A 17,888-nucleotide genomic window follows, 5' to 3' on the forward strand; every position below is an offset into this window, starting at 1 on the left:
TTCTTTCTCTTATTTCTTTCTCTTCCTTCTGTGCTAAACTTATCCCAATGATGGCCCAAGAGGTAGATTGGACTCAAAACTGATTGACTCCAGATTGCTCAGAACTTGAGACCATCAAATTCAATGGCTTTCTCATTCCTATTCTAATCTGGGACTCTCCCGTCATGTGACTAGGTTGCAATGAGTAATGGGGCTTACCTGTGGCTATGGGAGGGAAATGTACCTCACAAATGCACTCGAAACATGGATCTTTAAATATGCATCACAACAGTGGCAAGGTGACAAGGCAGATGTTTTCAGTAAATTGTAAATGTGGGTATATAAGCATTCATAAAGTCTAACTATGCTGTATTTTCATTTATCTTTGAAGGTATCACAATCTTGGGATTGTACCGGATAGGGGGTGTGAACTCCAAAGTGCAGAAGCTGATGAATACTGTCTTCTGTAAGAATATTGAGATGTTCATTGTGCTTCAGCATTTTATTGTGTGTTGCACCAGAATCTACTTCAATGTACAAGCAGAATAAGATTGTATTTATCCAACTGTCCTGCTTATTAGATATGTTTTTAGGAAAGGAGGAGTTCAGGGGTGACCACCCATCAAATGTTTTTTAATGGTTAAATATTACTTTTTCCAAATATGTATCCTGGTTTCTGACTACCATTTATCATTTACATTTGAAAACATTGGTAATGTAGTTTCAGTTGCATGAAACATGCAGAAAAATAATTTGCCTCCAAGAATACTGGCTCAAATAAATTAGGACCATCTTGGAATCAGATGGTTGATAAATTAAATGTCCCAATTACTAAATGATTAGCATTAAATTTGAAATTGAGTTTTATCCATTTGCTAGGATAATTGCATTATTTGTAAATACAGGTAATCCTCAGCTTACAACAGTTCATTTAGTGACCTTTCCAAAGTTACAACAGCACTGAAAAATCTGGCTTATGACCATTTTTAAAGTTACGACCTTTGTAACATCTCCATGAACATGTGGTCAGAATTTGGATGCTTGGCAAGTGGTTCATATTTACGACCGTTGCAATGTCCCATGGTCATATGATCACTTTTTGTGACCTTGTGACAAGCAAAGTCAATGCAGAAGCCAGATTCGCTTAAACAACCAGGTTACAAACCCATCAGCTGCAGTGATTCTCTTAACAACTAAGGCAAGAAAAGTCATAAAATGGGGCAAAATTCACTTAACAAATGTCTCACTTAATAACAGAAATTTTGGGCTCAGTTGTTGACATAAGTCGAGGACTACCTGTACTGAAATCTTAAAATACTATTCCCTACCTCTTATAACTGCTTTTTATCTTCAGTTTAATTTTAGCATTCTGATGAAACATTATGAATAATACCATATAAAAAGACACAACAATAATATACAGAGTCTGTATAAGAAAATTTGTAATGTTAAAATGAAATTTAAGAACATGACACCCTAATAACCAAAAAACGAGTTCTATATCTACGACATTTATCATTAAAGGAACTGCATTTTTATTGTGCAAAATAAAACATATAAAATAGCCCTTTTAACTACATGAGTCAGTTTTGGAATCCTTTATGTTATGAAATTCCTTTTCATTTTTGGAAAAATCATCTAAATAGCTTGTAAAATAATTCATAGATGGCATTCTACCTTAAAATTGCATTATATTAATCAGTCTTTCTAGATTACGTTGTGACGTTTGTACTCTAATTAATACATGTTACCATTTCTGGTGGCAAAATTCCTATTCTGATTATCATTTCTGTTCATAGTTTTTGAGAAACATTTGGAGATAATTTTTGGAAACTATATGACAATCTTCATTCATTCATTCATTCATTCATTCATTCATTCATGATCATGTTCTCCAAGATATAGTAACACAGCTCAAGAGATTATGAGCAATTAAATTCCTGTTGTTAGCTGCCAGATATATTACATCAAATTATGGGGGAACTATGTATTTCAAATTATTGTAACTTCTAAAATGCTTCCTTCCAATAAAAATGAGAGCTATTCTGTAATCAGATTTAAAACCAAGCACAAATTTTAGTCTTTTGAAATGCTGGAACATTTTGATATTTATGTAACATAATCAAACAGTGGCAGACCATGAATGAATTGGCAGTGACACTGTCAACAACTGTAGCTTGGCAATAGAGAAGGACCATAAAAGCTCTGCCAGATTAGGCTGTAGTTCATCTGGTCCATCATTTTACATCATGCAGTGGCCAACTGGATGAAAATAGAGAGCAAAAGCCTCGTTCACTCTTGCTTCCCAGGAACCGATATTTAAGGCATTCTGCTTACTATTTGGAAAATAATCAAATCAATCACCAACACTATTAATAGTCACTGATAGCCTGATCTTTCATGAACTCTTCTAAAGGTTGAAGTTGATAACCATTCATTGAAACTGCTGGCAGTAAATTCCACAGTTTGTCTCATGGGTTAGTTCACTTGATTTGGTTTCAGTCACTGACCTTGAGATCTAACGTGAAGGGTGGAGGGAATTCTATCCATGTTGTCTGTGTCACAAACGAACATCCTGTTAGCCTCCTTTATTTGAATTATAGAACCAGCAATGCTCTCATAGTGAATGGGCGCTTCCTCATTGACTCCCACAAGATGCAGCAAGCCTACTCTTCCCACACTCAACTCATCATGTGGGCACATAGATCAGATATGCAAGTCTGCAACCAAATATCCAAGCAGATGTTCCCATTCAAAATTGAACTGCCCTGGTTTTGGGTCTTCCATCAGCTACCATACCAAGGTCAGGGAGGAATAATAGCCACTGTGTATTATTGATCCATTAGCAGTAGCTCGTATCCCTGTCCTGGAGGTGGGTGCATCGGACTGGGGCTGTTTCTGATGTACAGTCTGCTTTGATGTCTGGCATCAGCCCTCACAGTGTTCTTTGACTTCATCATTTTATTTATTGATTGATTTGGTTTGATTTGATATGATAATCTCTTACAAGATAATAGGCATAAGGATAAACATAGTTATGAATACATGAAATGAATACATATAAGAAAAATAAAAGAATCAATAGGACAGGGACGGTAGGCACGTTGGTGCGCTTATGCACACCCCCTACAAACCTCTTAGGAAAGGGGTGAGGTCAATAGTAGAAAGTCTAAGCTTAAAGTTTTTGGGGTTTGGGGAAGAAACCACAGAGTCAGGTAGAGTATTCCAGACATTGTCATTGTGCTTCTTATGCTAGGGTTCAATTTCTGTGCTCCAGACCCAAGGTCAGAAACAGTTCATGGCATGTCCCAAATTATCTTGGCCATCCTCATGGTTTATACTTCAGAGAAGATGGAATGTGATTTAGACATGGAGGACAATATCTGCTATTCTTTATCATGGTCAGCTAACTTCCCTGGTCAAGTGCAGCTAATGCTGAGAATTTCAGGGTCCCATGAAAGTTTCTGAAGACCACTCTTAACAGCCATCTGTGTGCGAGATCCTGTCCCATTGTATTGTATCTCAGATATGTACTATTATGACTTTGGTTCTCTTCTTTTGAAAGAAAGAGTGTAGAAATATTTTCAACAAGCAATGCATGCCAGTAGTTGAGCTGTGTTGAAACAGCTATGTCATTGTTCTGACCCAGACCCTTTTCCAACAAATCAAACACAATCCAAAAGGAACAAAAACCTTGTAATGCTTTTACAAAATAATTAGCTGTGATAAGCACAAGTCTTGCTAATCTGTGCAAGACTTGACGAAAGATAACAGACAAGAAATAATTTGCAATACAAGAATCTTGAAATATAAACTCAGGATACTGGAATGTCCACGAGGCTGGAGTTTCAAAACGTCTTTGCCTTCTGCAAAGTACGTTCGTTTCACAGCTGGCTTTTATCTTCTTGAAGGAGGGGCCATTAGCTTGCAGCCTTACTCCTGAGTCACCCATGCTGTTGTAACTGCTCTTCCTCCGAGCAATCCGTGCACATGCACTTAGCACAGGCTCCTTGGGAGCCTCCTCATGACTGCTGCTGGCCCCCACAATCTCTGAAGGCAGCAGTCCACTCTGTAATGGTCCTGGCCCCTCATCTGAGTCCTCGCTCTCCTCAGCCGTCTGCACCTGCTGCCAGCTAGCCACAACAGTCATATAGTTTTGTCATATACTACTGGTTGTTCCCAATTATATAAGTTGTTAATATCGAGTTACCAACTCAATTATTGAATATTTAAATATGTACAGCTTTTCATGGCTCCAAATGATGACATTACTAATAGGGGTACCTAACATTCCACTGAGGAATGAATTCATTCAGTTTCTCTCTCTTTTAATAGCTCCTAAATCTCCTCCTGATATGGACATTGATTTGGAAATTTGGGACAATAAAACTATAACAAGTGGACTAAAGAACTACCTCAGGTAAGCAAGCATAAGCCCATGTGGAATTCCAGTCTCTTATGGCAGATGCTTGTCAGTATCTCTGACTTCTGTTCTTCAATCTTTCCTATAACATAGAGAGCATAGAGTGTTGGTAGTCCCTGATTTAGTTATTTGTCTTATTTTTGGTGCATTGAGAACCTTTTCATTTTAAGTGGAGCTTTTCTTAGTTGATATCTAATGCTTACAACACTGGGCAATGAATTTCTTTAACTAGTTAATTCATTTGATCAGAACTGCACAGCATGGTTAGCTAATTGGTTATTAGTAAAACAAATACAACTTATTTCCTTTGTTTAATTAATTTAGGCAGTTGCATTGGCAAGGAATGAAAAAAAAATGAAGGGACGTGTTTATTCAGAAAGCAGATTGGTTTGAAATCCATTGTCTTGCATTCCAAACAACCTAATGTTGACTTCATTTGAGCCCTCCAGATAATTGGAGACAGTTGTTAAGAGCACAGACATTCAGAGGGATATTAGAGCAAGCTGATAGGATTTCAGGTTGCAAAGCTATCACAATTATTTCTCCATTATTATTTTTTTAATAACTGGTGGAATAGTATTTTTGATAGGAAAAGCCAAGGATTTGACTTAAAGTCTTTCTCTTTAAATATTCGTAGAAGTTTAACACTAATCAAGAGAAAAATTACAAAGGTTTATCCAAAATAAAGAGGCAGATTGAATTTAGTTAGGGATGCTGCAACTTCTTTGGAATATAAGTAAACCTCTTTCTTCTTCCCATAATTTAATGAAATCATAGAAGATAGCCTGTTGCAGCACCAACTCAACATTAGTTAATGTCTAAACAAGCAAAGCAATCAAACCCATTTAGGACTTGATGAAAAATCACTACAAATCCCAAATCTGTAGGCTAAACAAAACAACTGTGCTATGGCCAAGAAAATTACATGGAATCAAGGAACCAAACTTGATATGAGAAGGTCTTTACCCTTGAGAATGATGAATGATTTAGTCACAAATTTTTGTCTCCTATGCTTCTATGAGCATATCCTTCCTCCATGTAACATCCTCTAAAGATCATATAGCTGGGAAAGGGCAAAACTTTTGTAGTCCAACTCATCTGGAGATCAGCAGCTTGAAGAAGGCTGCAATAGAGCATGTCAGGAAACTTTATTTATCATCTCTCCATCCAGCTGTGTGACATTTTAAGACTTCAGTAATACTATCTATAACTCACAGCCATGCAAGGTTAGAATGGCACTAAAGCAAGTGTCTGCTTTGGAATTAAATGTGAATATCTTCAAAATACTACGTTCAGCCTTTTCTTTCACTAATTCTTTTGCTCAGGTGTCTTGCAGAGCCACTGATGACTTTCAAGTTACACAAGGATTTCATCGTTGCTGTTAGTAAGTGAAAAAAAAAAGGATGATAAACCTGGGATTGGGACAAATATAATAAGAAATCAGGTTTCTTTATAGACTTAGGTTGCTGTGACAAGTGTGTGTGTTTGTGTGTGTGTGTGTGTGTGTGTGTGTATGTATGTATGTATGTATGTGTGTGTGTGTGTATGTATATATATATATATATATATATATATATATATATATATATATATATATATATATATATATCTTTGGTTGTTCGGGTTTTCTCCCGCGTAAGATTCGAAGTATCTAGGCAACGTTTCGATGAAGTCTCATTCATCATCTTCAGGCTTCTGTCTCCGGCTCTGTGCTTCTCATCGAAACGTTGCCTAGATACTTCGAATCTTATGCGGGAGAAAACCCGAACAACCAAAGATCCACATACAAATACCCGCGAGAACCTCAGAAAACAAATATGTATGTATGTATGTATGTATCTATCTATCTATCTATCTATCTATCTATCTATCTGTGTGTGTGTGTGTGTGTCTGTGTCTGTGTCTGTTTTCTTAAGTTTTCGTGGGTACTTACATGTATGGTATTCAGCTTTGTTCGGGTATTTTCCCACGTCATTATAGTTGTGCTTTTAAAGTTGTAGCAACGTTTCGGCAGAATCTCATCTGCCATCATCAGGCTTCTGTATAGTGTTCAAACCACTGTAAAAGCCTGATTCACAGACGAACACAATACAGAAGCCAGATGATGGCAGATGAGATTCTGCCGAAACGTTGCTACAACTTTAAAATCACAACTACAATGACGTGGGAAAATACGTGGTCTAAAACCCGAACAACCAAAGATCTCATATAAAACAAGAACTCAGAAAACATATATATATATATATATATATGATATATCAAGTATAGAATATATGAAGTCTCATTCATCATCTTATCAGAGTAATGAGATTGCAGCTGCTTCCTCCTTTAACTGCCAGTGGGGTGGGACTTGATTGGGGGGGCTTGGCTGTGTTATACGCGGAGAAACCCAACAACCAAAGATCCACATACAAATACCCGAGAACCTCAGAAAACATATATATATATATATATATATATATATATATATATATATATATATATATATATATATATATATATACATGCATAACACACACACACACACACACACATATATATATATATTGTGTGTATGTGTGTATACACACACATATACACAATGCATTCAAAAAGTAATCAGATACTCTTCGATTTTGTTACGCTGTTTTCACTTTGTGATTTGGAGTATTGAGTGTAGATTGAGAAAAAAATGAATTTCAACAACTATAGTATCAAGCTAGAGCATAACAAAATTGACACAAGTGAAGGGGGTCTGAATATTTTTCTGAATGCAGTGTGTGTGCATACTAGATTATATCACAGCAACCTAAGTCTATAAGGAAACCTGGTTTCTTATTTACTGTGTTTATTTACTGTGTTGTATAAACAGATTGATGCTGGCATTTTGTTATATTTCAATTTTCCTATTTAGCCAGGCAATGAACAGTTCAGTACACCTTCCAGTAGTTTCTCTTATATGTCCTTGTATTTTTGTTTTAATTTAAAGGGGAAAGGGCCATTAAAGGGTCAATTCTTTAAAGAAACACTCCTTTGTGTGTTTGTGAGGTGACTTTTTAAGTGAGAACTCTCAGGGGATACTTGTAGGTATTCCCAGATTGCCATGGAATTAGGATACTGTCCCTATCACTGGCCTAACACAGATTTTACATGGGAAGCCACTTAGATGAAAGTGATTGAACAGAGCAGGAATCCAACTTTAATAAAGTTAAAACTGGCCTTGAAGGTAGGTGGGAAGTGGGAGGTGAGTTCAGCATTTTCATCTATGTGTCCATTTGCTAATCACTTCTTCTTTTGTCCCATTCCTGCCGGTAGCTTTTGATATTCATATATCTATTTTATCAATTTCTATTTTAAGGATCCAATGTGCATTTTAAAACTTTCTATTTGTGGAGGGCCCCATGGATTTCTTTGGGGTGAATAATCAGTAGTGTTTAGAGGTCTGGCGTATACTTTGTCAGTTTCTGTTTGTTTAAAGAAATCTTTAAAGATACATTCCATATTTTTTTTCCTGACAATAAATAGCATGTGATATAATGATAATGATTGAAGTAGCAGAGATTTATATAGATTCTTAGAATTAGAAGGAATCTTAAATATCATTTCAGTAGCTAGAACAGGGGTGTCAAACTTGTGATGACACATCATGTGACATATTGCAACTTTTCCCCCTTTTGATAAACGGGTGGGCGTGGCCAGCGCGTGACACATCCAGCCTGCAACCCGCGAGTTTGACACCCCTGATCTAGAACATCTCAGCCAGGACGACCTCCAGCTTGTTTGAAAGCATTTAGTACAGGAGAACTAATTGTATTATTCTTGTTGTTACTATTTTATTTAAATAGAGTCTGATGACCAGAATTACAGAGTGGATGCAGTCCATGCCCTTGTCCACAAATTGCCAGAGAAGAACCGGGAGATGTTGGACATCCTGATAAAGCATTTAGTCAAGTAATAATTTCTTTTTATGGGGGCTATTTATAATCTTGGGAGGAAAGTAAGGAGTTTTAGTGCCGCTGCCTTAAATCACATCCCAAAACAACAGTAAAACCTATGAAATTATAAGTAGTCACAACTGGAAATGCATTTATTAACTAGTGCCCCCTGGAGGTTCCCATCGTGAAGTTGCATTCATTTCATGATCGGTTAACATAATTTTTTTCGGGCAAAAAGTTCTGTAGAAGGTTGCTTCAGGCTGACTGACCATTCACCTTTTCATTTATTTCTGAAAAAAAAAAAAACACTAAAATGTCATTTATGTCTCTTGCTCCTGATGCTATTTAAGTAGTCACCTTGCTATATGTTTGAAAATTATTTTGTGCGTATTTAAAAACTCATTTTTTTTAGTTTTTCAAAAAAACATTCCTTAAAGAACACCTGGAAATCTGTTATGGATCTGCCTTTGATGTTTATAACGGTTTCTTGGTAGAATGAAATCATGGAACCTAAAGGAATCAGTTCTGTCTTAAGTTAACTCTCAAATGGATTTCAATTTACAGTCCCTACATTTAACTCTATATAAATGTGTGCGTGGTTAACATGTGTGTTCTTTGGAAATGTTCAGCAATAAACAATGATATTCAATCATTGGATTCACACATTCCATTTCTCTTCCCATGACTATGCCTGCTTGATCTCTGGCAGTCAAATACAATAAAAGGTGCAACTGAAATTGTCAGGGTCACTTTGGTGTGGTAGTTAAGATGCTAAACTAGGACTTAGGAAAGCTCACAGGATGATTTTGAGCCAGTTGCTCTCATTCTACATCAATGGGGTCAAACTCATCATGGCAGTGTGATGTGACGTATTGGGACTTTTTTCCCCTTTGCTAAACCGGGCTTGGCCATGGCCAGTACATGACACATCCAGCCCGTGGGCCGGGAGTTTGACAGCCCTGCTCTACATCGCACTTACTGGTGTGAGAAAAAAAACCTAGGAAGAGGAAATTATATAAATCCCCTTTAGACTTTAGTTTAATGGATGGAGTAATGATCACCATCATCCTGATTTCATCTAGTTCAGGTGTACTGTAATATAATCTAAATAAACGTGAGATAGATAGATAGATAGATAGATAGATAGATAGATAGATAGATAGACAGACAGACAGACGTATGTATGTATGTATGTATGTATGTATATGTATATGTATATTAATGGTATACACACATACACACACTTCCATGAATTCTTGTCATGTTACTTTGATAAAATACTAGATTAACATTTCACAAATAAGAGTTAAAATTTGTGGTGTCATTTGTTGATAAATGGATTACTAATCAGATCTAGTATTTTATCTTTTCAGAATTTGACCATTTCACCTTTATAATAATGAAAAACTAAAGATTGATAATATTTAAAAGTTTACCCAGAAATATAGCACCATAAAAGTAGACATTCAGGAAATGGATATTTTCTTTAATGTAGTAACATACATTTCATTCTCTTATTATTTCACCCTATTTATATTCATTATCTCAAAATAAAACCATTACAATAACATTTCTATCTCATTAGTATTATGAAAAAGCTATTTTCTAAACATTTCTTCAAGAAACTGAGCCTTAGTTCCCATTTCAAAAATTTATGTCCGGTTATTACTTGTCAGGGCAAGATCTGCCTCACTTTTGTTATCTAAAAGATTCAATTTGTTACCAAGGTAACCTAAGCTTTCCTTGTTAAAATAATAAATTTCAGTAATATGGAAACTGACATCAGTATTACCTCTATTTTAACTTTACTTACTCAATATTCTTTTATTAATAAAGAATTGTAAATCTTTATAGGACATTCTAGCTGTGTACATGTGACTGCTTCAGACAATATGAAGCAATAAATTATTCCAATTTTAAATATTGTAATGAGTAATATGTAACAGGGTTAGTTATGCAATTTGGAACTGCTTTAATATGAAGAAGTAAATCACAAACGACAGCACCCTGTGTCAGTTGCATCCAATGTTATGTGTAGGACAACTTACTCTGAGATATGAAGTCCACAATGAGTCCCAGTGACAAATGTTACTGTCAGACATGTCAGTCTATTCTCTCAGGAAAGACTCATGAGACTCCACTTAGTTGAAGCAAAGAAACTTTTTTTCTGAAAGAAACTGGTTGCCGAAAAGTCAGGAGGAACCCGGTGTTCCCATGCAAAATTAAAAGCTATTGTTTTGTTTCCCAGTGCCCCCATGGCTAGTCCACCTGGCCAGCCAATGTGGTGACAGATGTTTTGAGAAATTCCGATGTGTCAAATTGGTAATGTTCCATTCTCAGGGCAAATGGCCTTGAGGAACCTGGTACAAGCCGGTTTGGTGATCTGGTCTTCTTCCATTGCCACTCCTCCCTCCCTAGTTCCATGGTTGAGGTTACAATAATAGCACCCAATAAACCCCCATCTTCCCTCCCCACTTCTGCCGCAATGGCAAGATACCAGCCAGGCGCCAAGCCAGGGACAGTTACACAGAAAAAATAAATATATAAATGTAGGATGTATCCACACATTCATCTCTCAATAATGAAAAGAGCCTCCTTAATATAGGGATTTAGGGTTACTTTAGGGAAGTGATGGCTAACCAAGTGCACAAAGCGCACTTGGTGTGAGATGAGGTGGACCAGTTGCTTTCGTGGTGTGGAGACAACAACTTGGTCCTCAACACCAATAATACCAAGGAGCTTATAGTGGACTATAGAAGGAACAGATCAGACATCCAGCCCTTGCTTATCAATGAAGACCGAGTGGAACAAATGGCCAGTTTTAAGTTTCTGGGTGTTACCCTAAAAGAGGACCTGACCTGGGGTGCCCACACTACAGCCCTGGTCAAAAGGGCCCAGCAGAGATTATACTACTTGAGGCTTCTCAGAAAACAACAACTGAATGAGAAACTGCTGGTGACCTTCTACTGCTGCACTATAGAGAGCATTTTAACATACTACACTCTGTATGGTTTGCCAGTTGCACAGTGGCAGATAGGACAGCACTCCAGAGGGTTAACATCATTGCCTAAAAGGTCATTGGTAGCCCTCTCCCCTCTTTGGAAGAGCTTTATAGCTCGCACTGCCTTAAGAAAGTTCAAAACATTCTCAAAGATCCATCTTATCCTGGGAATCCTTTTTTTGAACTATTACCCTCTGGCAGACGGTACAGAATAATAAAAACAAGGACAAATAGGCTGAAAAACAGCTTCTATCCCAGGGCAGTAGCTCTTTTGAATTCTGCTGTATAGTGCAGTGTTGGTGCGGTGTCGGGGGTTTCCGGTTCAATGTGTGAAGGGTGAAGGATGTGTGTTTGTGTTTATTTTCATGGTCATGATGTGCGCTGAAGATGGTGTTTGATTTCATTGTACGAGGTGCAGACTAAACTAAACTAAACATTTACATGAATGGCAGACACACACTTGCCTGCTGTCACAAATGGCTGACACTTGGCTGTCACTTCCACAGCCTGGTTCTGACCGGGCTGTGGCCCAGTACTGGGTCGCAGACCAGGGCTTGGCCTTAATATATACTAGATTACACCTCTAAAAGCCCCCCCCCCTTCCCCCCAATGGCTCATTGGTTGAAGACATTGAACTGATTAGCTAGAAAGCTGACAACTCGGGTTCGAGTCCCAAGTGCTGCATGACGGGGTGAGCTCTCATTCCCTTGCCTTAGTTCCTGCCAACCTAACAGTTTGAAAGCATGCAAATGCGAGTAGATTAATAGGCAACACTTCATTGGGAAGATAATAGCATTCTGTACACCTATGGCATCCAGCCATGCTGGCTACATGGCCACAGAAATGTCTTTGGACAATGCTGGCTTTCATGGCCAAGAAACAGAGATGTGCACTAAGCCCTAGAATTGCACACTTTACCTTTACCTTTTACACCTCTAAAATTTAACCTGCAATTTTTATATGAGCAAGATATCTGGATATCTGGGGGATTGTTTTAAAGGATTTCCTATCTTGCCTTTCCGTTTGCTAAACCCATAACTACCATTCATTGAGGACATGTTCCAAATTGACCATCTGTATGTTTTCAAGAGAGCACCATATCAAAGAATGAGTAATTTTGAGAAAGTGGTATTGTCCTTTAACAGTAAGTAGAACTATGAATGAATAGTCCAATACAATTAGAAGTTTCATGTTGAACCATACAGGTAAGCCTCAACTTACCATTTTAATTGAACTCCCAATTTTGGTTTAAATCATGACAGTCATAAAGCAGGTTATCACTTGACCAGATCCAATTTTATTGCCTTTTTTATGCAAATACCACACTAGTTAAATGAACCTATTTTTCGCTATGGGGATTTTCCCTCCCAGAAACTGGAAGTAAGTACTAGTTTCCAGCAAAAACATCATAAATCCCAGTCATCTGACTGCAGGAAACTTCCAGTAACCGTAAATGTGCTCCAGCACCCACAATGCTGTCATATATTCAGGGGGAGCAGATGTTGGAACTTCAAGTCTAGGTCATAAGTAGCTTTTTCAGGATCCATCCAGAGGTGATATTCAGCAGGTTCTGATCAGTTCTGGAGAACCAGTAGCAGAAATTTTGAGTTGTTCAGAGAACTGGCAAATAGCACCTCTGACTGGCCCCGTCCCCATCTATTCTCTGCCTCCTGGGTCCCAGCTGATCGGCTGGGTCTTCTTTTGTTGCCCTGCACAGGAGAACAGAGCTGGAAAGCAGGTTAGTGAGGTGGGGAAAGAATGGGATTTTGCAGTAACCTTCCCCCAGGAGTGGGGAGGGAATGGAGATTTTTACAGTATTTTTCCCCTGCCATGCCCACCAAGCCTTGCCTACAAAACCGGTAGTAAAAAATTTTTGAATCCCATCACTGGATCCATCGTAACTTTAAACAGTTGCAGAGCAATTAGTCATATGTCAAGGTCTACCTGTAGTCTAAAACAAAGGTTTTATAAATTTCTGGGCTCTTACAGATCATATAAAATAACAATTTCTTCCAGGCTGTCTTTTCATGTGATCATGCTACAAAGTGTTGCTGTTTGGAACTGGATTGTGTGAATCAATTTGAATTAGTTAAACCATTGATAGCAATAGATTGAATAGAAGTCCATTATCATTTTGGAAAAAATGGTATTTATATATTCTGATTTCAGCTAAGCCCTCTCAGCTACATTAGTTTGTGATTCTTCTTGCTAGGGGGGAAAAAGTTAAAACAATTTCCACTTCACACATAAAAGAAAGTGTTATATTGGATTTATAGTTATTGGGGAGAAACCTGTTCTTTAGAGGCAGTGTACATGAAATATATATTGCTTGGTATTTGTGTTACTCCATGGAAATTTTATTCTGTGACAGTTTGGGAGGAAAACTGGAATTAGCAAAGTATGTTAAATATTTGAAGCTCTGCTTAAAATATGTAGAATGTTTAAATCATTTAAATATTTGAATTATTAAACAGGAAAGCCTGTTTCCAAAATTTCTACACCAATATATTCTCCATCAAAGGGCAAGTAGTTTCCATCTTTCCAAAGTATGTTATCAAAACAAATTACAAATTTTACTTAACATATACATAAATGGAGTATCCAGTTATATTGAGTGGAAATGAAAAGCTAATTATTTGATATCTAAAGTCTACCTTTTTTTTCTAATTGCTTGCATTCAGGGTATCATTACATAGCCAGCAGAATCTCATGACGGTCTCCAACCTTGGAGTTATTTTTGGTCCTACGTTGATGAGAGCCCAGGAGGAAACAGTGGCAGCTATGATGAACATCAAGTTTCAGAATATTGTGGTTGAGATTCTCATTGAGCATTATGAGAAGGTAGAATGTCATGAGTTTTTTTACTGAAATCTATGGTGAAAAAATATGAAATCCGCTCATTATATTATTTAGATAACTGTAGGAATATAAATGCCTTGGGTTTTTTTTTAATGAAACCGAATAGTTTATTCAGTAAACTGAATAGTTTATTCCGTCAACAGCACCATAGCATTTTGTGATTTGAAGCTAGGCTGCAACTTCCTAAACTCATATCTCCTGCCTGAATGTCAAGTGAAAGGAAGAGAGAAAGCCCTGTGCATATCTAGTCTATTGAAGAGATAACAAAAAATGCTATGATGATAGTCTTCAAATATCTGAAGGGTTGTCACATAGAAGAGGCAGCAGATGTCTTCTCTGTGGTCCCAGACAGCAGGACAAGAAGTGGTATGTTATGTTAAAACTATAGCAAAGAAGTAGATACCAGCATAGTTATCAGAAGGAACTTCTAGACCAGGGTGTCAAACTCAAGGTCTGTTAGATCTGACCCATGGGCCCATCCTGGAAGCAGCGAAGGACCGGCCCACAGTGCCCCTTGCCAGCAAAAATGAAGCCTGCGAAGCCTTTACGCAGCCTCCCCGAGGTTTTTTTTTGGGGGGGGGGGGTTGCTAGCAGAGAGCTGCAGGAGGCCATTGTGGCCGGAAATGGAGCTCGGACAGGCTGTTGTGGCTGAAAACAGAGCCTCAAAGAGTGACATTAAGTTGGCCATCCCCCCTGCTCCCCCCGCCCCCCAAGATCAAACACAACCCTGATGCGGCCCTCGATGAAATCGGGTTTGACACCCCTGTTCTAGACTGTATCAGCCAATATAATGAAGTATCCCATGACATGGTGAGTTTTCATTCAACAGATTATGTAATTATCAAAGGGTTGAGAATCATGTTTCAAAAATGCTCTAATACAGGGGTTTTCAGACATTTTGAGTTTATGGAAACAGGGGGAAAACATCTAGGCAAAGCTTTAATAAAAGAAAATCGACTGTATTCAAATGAACCTTTTTCAACCCCTTCATTTCTGATGGAACCATTAAAGTCTCTTAGAGTTCTGTAGGACACAGTTTGAGGACCTGTGCCACAGGTTTTAAAAATCAGCTAAGATAAGCTAGGTGATGCCACCTCCATTTACACAGTAAATAAAAGATGCTCATCGTAAGATGTGTATTAAATTTTGCTAAGGAACAGTCTTTACAGCCAGAATGTTCTGAAAAAGAATAATTAATCTGAATTAATCTGGAATAAACGGGGTAACATCAGAATCACTATGTGTGCCAAAAGTTAGAATCGCTTTTCTAATGGTTCAGAATTTTTAATGTCTGCAGTGTTCAGGGATTCCATCATTTAATAATGTAGAGTAGCTTTCTCCATGTTCTTACATCCAGACATTCCCCAAATTTCTGTGAGTTTGGGAAAGGGAAGCCTCAACCTATGAAGACATTAGGATGCTGTGTGTTGTCTTATGCAATATTGGAATATTGCATCCAGTTTTGGTCACCATGATATAAAAAAGATGTTGAGACTCTAGAAAGAATACAGAGAAAAGCAACAAAGATTATTAGTGGCCTGGAGGTTAAAACATATGAAGAATGGTTGGAGAAATTGGGTAAGTCAAGTTTAATGAAAAGAAAGACTAGGGTTAACATGGTAGCAGTGTTCCAATATCTAAGGGACTAAGAAGGGAGTCAACTTAATCTGCAAAGCACCTGACGGCAGGACAAGAAGAAATGGATGGAAACTAATAAAGGAGAGAAGCAACCTAAAAGTAAGGAAAAATTTCCTGACAGTTAGAACAATTAATCAGTGGAACAACTTGCCTCCAGAAGTTGTGTTTCAACACCAGAGGCTTTTAAAAAGAGATTGTACAGAATAAAAAATAGAATAGAGTAGAGTAGAGTGGAAGAGTAGAGCAGAGCAGAGCAGAACAGAACAGAACAGAATAGAATAGTTGGAAGGGATCTTCAAAGTCTTCTAGTCCAACCCCCTGCTTAGCCAGGAAACCCTAAGACTGGACAACCATTTGTTTGAAATGGTCTGAAATGTCCTGCCTGAGCAGGACTAGAAGATCTCCAAGGTCCCTTCCAACTCTGTCATTCTATTATTGTGCAATTGTTAAATTATTTTGAAGAACGTAATGTGATACTCAAATTGTACAGAAAAAAAAATCTTCCGGAAGCAGATGACTCACAATCTCTCAGCTTGAGCAAATGCAGGTCTTGCCCAAGATTCTCAACCCATGTGGACGTTTGCTTTTATTGATAGATATTCCACACAGCCCCAGACCCCAACATTCCTCTTCGACAGCCTCAATCCAGATCCAGCTCAAGAAGGACAAGAGCAATCTGTCTCTCCACAGGTACTCGCAAGCCTAAAGGACGATATACTCCGTGTCTAGCGGATCCAGATAGTAAGTGCATTCAACTCTGTTAGCACTGTCTGATTCCTCACAGCTGGTTATAAATGAGTGGTAATAATTGTGTTGCTCTGAGCACAAGGGATGCATCTCTGCTGAGCATTTTGTGCCGTTCACCTGCCCTTTTTTTCATTTGGGCTTTTCTTGTTTATTTAAAATATTTATATAGCATTTACCTCGGAACACAAAATCTAGATATGCTGAGGCAGAATTACCTGTCTTAATCGTACACAAAGAAAATCTTTCTTTCTCCCTCTCCTGACTCAAACAAAGATATAGGAGGGATCATAGGCAGAGGTGGTATTCAGCCAGTTCAGACCGGTTCTAACGTACCGGAAGTGGAAATTTTGACTAGTTCAGAGAACTGGCAAATACCACCTCTGGTTGGCCCTGCCCACTTGCCCCGGTCGTTACCTCTCCTATATTCCCTTGTTTTTTAGCTCAGTGTCAAGGCTCCGACAATACACCCCCATTCAAACCATAAGTCTCTATCCTCAGCTCTCAGAGAAAAAAAAACCTGATTTATTAGGAGTGACCACGTCAGCGTTACCATAACACCGACTTTGAGACACATCGTTCATTTCGCCCTTGACCCTGGTCTTCACCCCCACCCACTGGATGTATATTCTCCAATGGGACACATCCATAGCCAAGAGTCATCAATCATGCTCTCCAGTAATAATCTTGCGCACCAACAGCTTCGGCTGCCTAGCAATTATCTGAAGCATTCGCATGGCAGAGCAGATTGCTGCACCTCAGCTGAGCTAAAAAACAGCTCAGCTCACCAGCATTGACAGAGGTCAGTCTTTGAGCCCTCTGTGCGCATGCAACAACCGCACATAGAACTTGGTAGGAAACAATTTGGAAACTCACCACTGATCATAGGGTATGGTACAAAGGCATATGATGCAATTTTAGGTTTAGTGATTATCTGACTAAAATACTTCCTGGAAGTTTATTTATATTGCTCTGCGCTTCATGATGGAAAAACCCCAATACAGGTAGTCCTCGACTTACAACAGTTTGTTTAGTGACTGTTCAAAGTTACAACGGCACTGAGAAAAGGGACTTAATTTCACATTTAAGACCATTGCAGCATCCCCTTGGACACATGATCAAAATTCAGACTCTGGGCAACTTACTCATATTTATGACAGTCACAGTATCCCGGGGTCATGTGATTCTCCTTTTGCCACCTTCTGACAAGCCAAGTCAATGGGGAAGACAGATTCACTTAACAACCAGGTTACTAACTTATAAACTGTGGTGATTCACTTAACAACTGAGCCAAGAACGGACATAAAATGGGACCAGACTCACTTAACAA

At 38.2% G+C, this 17,888-nt stretch overlaps 1 protein-coding gene across 2 annotated transcripts in view; it reads left to right on the forward strand.

Annotated features, from left to right (window-relative positions):
• ARHGAP42 (Rho GTPase activating protein 42) overlaps positions 1 to 17,888 on the forward strand; it is a 158,979-nt gene that overhangs the window by 130,410 nt on the left and 10,681 nt on the right. For both annotated transcript variants that reach the window (XM_026706881.2, XM_087937062.1), the window contains 6 exons: positions 371 to 445; positions 4,315 to 4,399; positions 5,728 to 5,786; positions 8,227 to 8,332; positions 13,999 to 14,158; positions 16,411 to 16,555. In XM_026706881.2, the coding sequence (XP_026562666.2) occupies positions 371 to 445; positions 4,315 to 4,399; positions 5,728 to 5,786; positions 8,227 to 8,332; positions 13,999 to 14,158; positions 16,411 to 16,555 (630 nt within the window). The remainder of the gene's footprint in view (positions 1 to 370; positions 446 to 4,314; positions 4,400 to 5,727; positions 5,787 to 8,226; positions 8,333 to 13,998; positions 14,159 to 16,410; positions 16,556 to 17,888) is intronic.

The sequence above is a fragment of the Pseudonaja textilis genome, chromosome 7, assembly GCF_049901715.1.
Source record: "Pseudonaja textilis isolate UNSWEBS1 chromosome 7, rPseTex1.2, whole genome shotgun sequence".
Classification (NCBI taxonomy): Eukaryota; Metazoa; Chordata; class Lepidosauria; order Squamata; family Elapidae; genus Pseudonaja; species Pseudonaja textilis.